The 4,213-nt window shown below is 40.4% G+C and overlaps 1 protein-coding gene across 1 annotated transcript; it reads left to right on the top strand.

Annotated features, from left to right (window-relative positions):
- The first annotated feature begins 1,509 nt into the window (after positions 1 to 1,509).
- On the top strand, positions 1,510 to 1,860 carry LOC128090662 (feather keratin 4-like). Its single transcript, XM_052703107.1, has one exon. The coding sequence runs from the start codon at positions 1,510 to 1,512 to the stop codon at positions 1,858 to 1,860; it is 351 nt and encodes a 116-aa protein (XP_052559067.1).
- The last annotated feature ends 2,353 nt before the right edge of the window (positions 1,861 to 4,213 follow it).

Here is a 4,213-nt window from a genome sequence, read left to right as displayed (position 1 = left end):
TATACTTTTTCCTCCATCTTCCTAATTGTTGGATTGAGGTGGGAGTGGGGGGACAACTGTTGGTGCTTTTTTTATGAAGTGCTTTTTCACTGTTTGAATTGCAGGGATTTCTGGAGGTCTGGCCATATAGAACTTTGAAATGCTAATATCTATATATTTCTATATCTCTCTATATATTTATTCAAATGTGGGCTTTCAGGTATGCTAAGTGACTTGGAAGATCACAATATGACTTGAAAAATCACAATAATACTAATAATATTAGAGATTAATAAAATGAATAGGTAAAATGCATAAAGCTGTGTGTCTAGTTATCTTTGAAGGAGAAATGTGCATTTTCCATCTTCAACAACACGATTCATCTCCTGTAATGCTTCAACTAGATTGAAATGAAGAAAAAACAATGGTGTTTGTAAGGGATGTGAATATATGGGAAAAATAAGAGTTATGTGTTTTTTATGCTGTAGGAGCCTTCTTCAGTGTTCCAGTTTTCGTTATGATGAATCTACTGCTGTGTGCAGTGGGAAACAGGAGGGTAAAAGGAACCAGAAACTTGAAGAAATAATTGGAGAGAAAGGAAAATAGGAAGGTTTAAAGGAGAGTTTTGTGGATCTTGAGTTATGTTGAACCATAAGACTTAGATCTAAATACCACTTTTTAAATGCGGAAGGAAAGAAGCTGCATACTGAGATCAGAAGTAATCACAGTGTTCAATATGGATAGTGGTTCTAACCCCATGTCTTCAACCTTCTCCTGTTGTAGTCACCATAGACTTCAACGTGACAGATATCCTAAAAATATTCTAGCTGCCTGGGTTTTGAAATTGTAGCATATGACATCTCCCTCAAGTTTAGGAAGATGGTTTCAAGGTCTGTGAGGAAACAGAACAACAAAAATAGAGAACTGAGCACCCAACAGAGATGGGCATAGGAGATTATAGTGAAATTTGTGTTTGTGGGAGTGCAGGAACCTGGCACAGATAATGCATAGGGAACTCCTGGATTTCTCATGGATGGCACATCTATGGACAAATCACCTGGAACAGATTTCCAAACTTCTCAGCTTCAAGTATGCCAAACCATAATGAAATTTGAACCTCTTCTTAGATTAAGTCAGAACATGGAAATAATTCTTCATTTTCAAGCAGTCTAGTGAATTCTAACTGTACGTGCATTTGTGGCTAGGAATTATTCACAATTACTACTTCTAAAATGCCTTTAATACCTGAGGTATGTATTCCAGGCATACATCCAATAAAAATACTGAAGTCATGGAAGAGGTACATATCATTTTGCTCTGCTGCCAGCTGTTCAACTGGATCACCAATGACTGAGAAAGCCTCCATCTTCTTGAAGTAAAGGAATTATTTTCCTTCCTTGCTTGGTTTTTGGAAAGTCACAAGGAAAACTCCTGTGGTCCTGGTACCTAAACTGAAACATAATTGCAATATGACTCCTATACTGCTTTCACTTCTGATCCTGTATTTCAGGTCCAGCTCCATCCGTAGACATGTCATGCTACGAAAGATGCTCTTCCATGTCCTGCAGTCCGACCCCGCTGGCCAACAGCTGCAACGAGCCCTGTGTGCGCCAGTGCCAGGACTCCACAGTGGTCATCCAGCCCTCTCCCGTCGTGGTGACCCTGCCAGGACCCATCCTCAGCTCCTTCCCCCAGAACACTACTGTGGGATCCTCAGCATCTGCTGCTGTTGGGAGTGCTCTCAGTGCAGGAGGAGTGCCCATCTCCTCCGGCAGCTCCTTGGGATTTGGGAGCTTTGGTTATCCCAGTCTGGGCAGTGGGTACAGCCGGCCCTACCGCCGCTACAACACCTACCGCAGTGGCTTCAATGGGCCGTGCTAGAGCACGAGGAGCAGGCAGGAAGAAGTGACCAGAAATACTGAAGCATGACCCGATGTGGGAGAGAGCTCCTGGCCATGGTTACGTGGTGTTGGACACCTACACCTCTGCCTGAAGTTAATGGAGCTGTGGGAGTTAATCATTTCCTACAGTGAGGCCTTGTTCTTGTTAGACTACTTTATATTTCTGATCAAGTATGTAGTTCTGCTATGCACCGCTGTGTTTGACACTGCCTGGTGTTAAACATACTTCAAGCAGTAAATTGGACTATATTTTCAACGTATCAACCTGCTCTGAAAAAAGAGCTCTGTGGAACACATCACCAACAGATGTGCCTTTGTTTCCATATCAAAACCTATTGCTTTGCAGCATTTTAATCCACTCTTCAGTGTTATTAAAGCTATGCTTTTATCATATCCCAAGTCTTCTGTTATTTTTATTCCTCTTTCTACTTTTCATTGAAACATACATTATTACTGCTAGAAGTAAGTACCTGAGATCAAAACCAGATTTGTACAGCCAGTGAAGCTATTAGAGCAGCAGCTTTTGGGGTAAAAAATTGAGTTGTCCTTACGTCAGGGAATGTTTGAGGCATTCAAACGAGTCCAGTTATCGCATAGATTCTGTTGCGGCAGGTTAAATTTTCCCCAACAGTTAAATTGTTCCCAGCAGTTAAATTGCTTTGCTTATTGTTTATGTACCAGTCTCATCTCATCCTGGCATCAGATGGAAAGCCCTCCTCAAAGCTTCTTTCATCATTTAAATGCCTCATACTGTCACACTCAACGCCTCTGAAGTTAACACAACGATGATACAAATTTCAATTTGTGTAAGTAATTCGTCTGCTCTTTGGCAATTTGGTTGTTCTCCAGCCCCATGAGTGCACTCTGCCCTTCCTTACACAGAGGATTTTAATTGCGTGCATGGAATTTGAAACACCATCACCAACTCATCTGTCAGAGCAGTTAAGTCACGGTTCACCACCTTAACCAACCCATAAAACAAGATCCGATGGCCTTCAACCTTCCACATGAGCTCTGGGTGCCAACTGAACTGCCAGAATATCAGTGAAAACATTCCCAGATGGTTAATGAGATTGAGATTGTTTCTGTGATCATAGAATCATATATTCTTAAAATCTGTAAAATAAATTCAAGTAGTATGTGACACAGAGATTTTCTGGCAAGGGTGGGAAGTTGCAAGGAGATTACCTTTTTTGGTAGAGACTTATTCAGCTGTAGGAATTTACAGATATTTTTAAAACAAAGATGACCATTTTTTAAATAGAGTAATAGCTTTCTGAAGGTATTTTGAGTTGGTTTGTGAAGTCCTTTCAGTGATCTTGATTCACACGCCTTGAGATAGGGTTTGTAGCCAGGTGGTGTGAGAGTTGAGATCCTGTTGTGTACCTTGTGATGTAAGCAGCACAAAACTTTCCATATTTGAGCCATTAGTGAAAAGCTGTTCTGAACTTTGAAGTCCTTTTTTCTTCTGAAGATTGAGACCAACCCATGTACAGTGAGACACCCTTCTTTTAGAATTAATTCACTTTTCTTACTGGGGGACAGAGGTGCTAAGAGAGGAGAACTGGTCCTGCTCTTGGAATAATTTTTATGCTTGCAGGTCTTTCCTGCAGGACACTATTGACTGCAGAGGTGAAACAAATCGCATAATGATGAATAAAATAGAGAACTGAATTACTAGGTGCAACTTCTACCAATGCTGTAGTTCTGCTGAGACAGAACATTGCGTGTAAGAACTGATAATTCAGAGCAAGCTTATTAGCCACATTTGTATCTAACTTGATGTGAAGATTGCTGCACATCTCCTTGACTTAGTAGGGTTTCATGTAATAATGATGGTGATTCTTCAGATGAAACACTATGCAGATATCAGATTGAAAATTAGAGGCAGTTAATAAATGTCCCTAAATAATAAGGCCAAGTCACAGCATTTTTTCATTAGATTGTGGTTGCTAGAGTTTTGCATGGACAAAGAAGTCAAAAAATGCAGACCTGTGTCTACATCAGCTGTGCTCATACAAACTGGAAATAAAATCTGGGTCAGAAAGTGTTTTATTGTCTCTGGTCAGCAATTCTCACTGGTCTTAATTATCTTTACCTCTTGTAATACTTATGGAAATCTGGTGCTTCTCAACTGTATGTTTGTGTGGGATTGAAATAATGCAGAAAGGCAAAATTTGGGAATATTTATGATGCATTTCGTTCTCTGGTCAGACTGAGCCCTTGACATGAAAATGCTCATGAACTGAACACAGGCTCCCACCTCAGACCTTAATGATTATTCACCTAAAGGAGTGAAGTCCTGAATAAGAACTATGCATCTCGTACACTTC

Source organism: Tympanuchus pallidicinctus, unplaced genomic scaffold, assembly GCF_026119805.1.
Source record: "Tympanuchus pallidicinctus isolate F22 unplaced genomic scaffold, pur_lepc_1.0 scaffold48, whole genome shotgun sequence".
Taxonomy (NCBI): Eukaryota; Metazoa; Chordata; class Aves; order Galliformes; family Phasianidae; genus Tympanuchus; species Tympanuchus pallidicinctus.
This window is presented reverse-complemented; position numbering and strand designations above follow the sequence as displayed.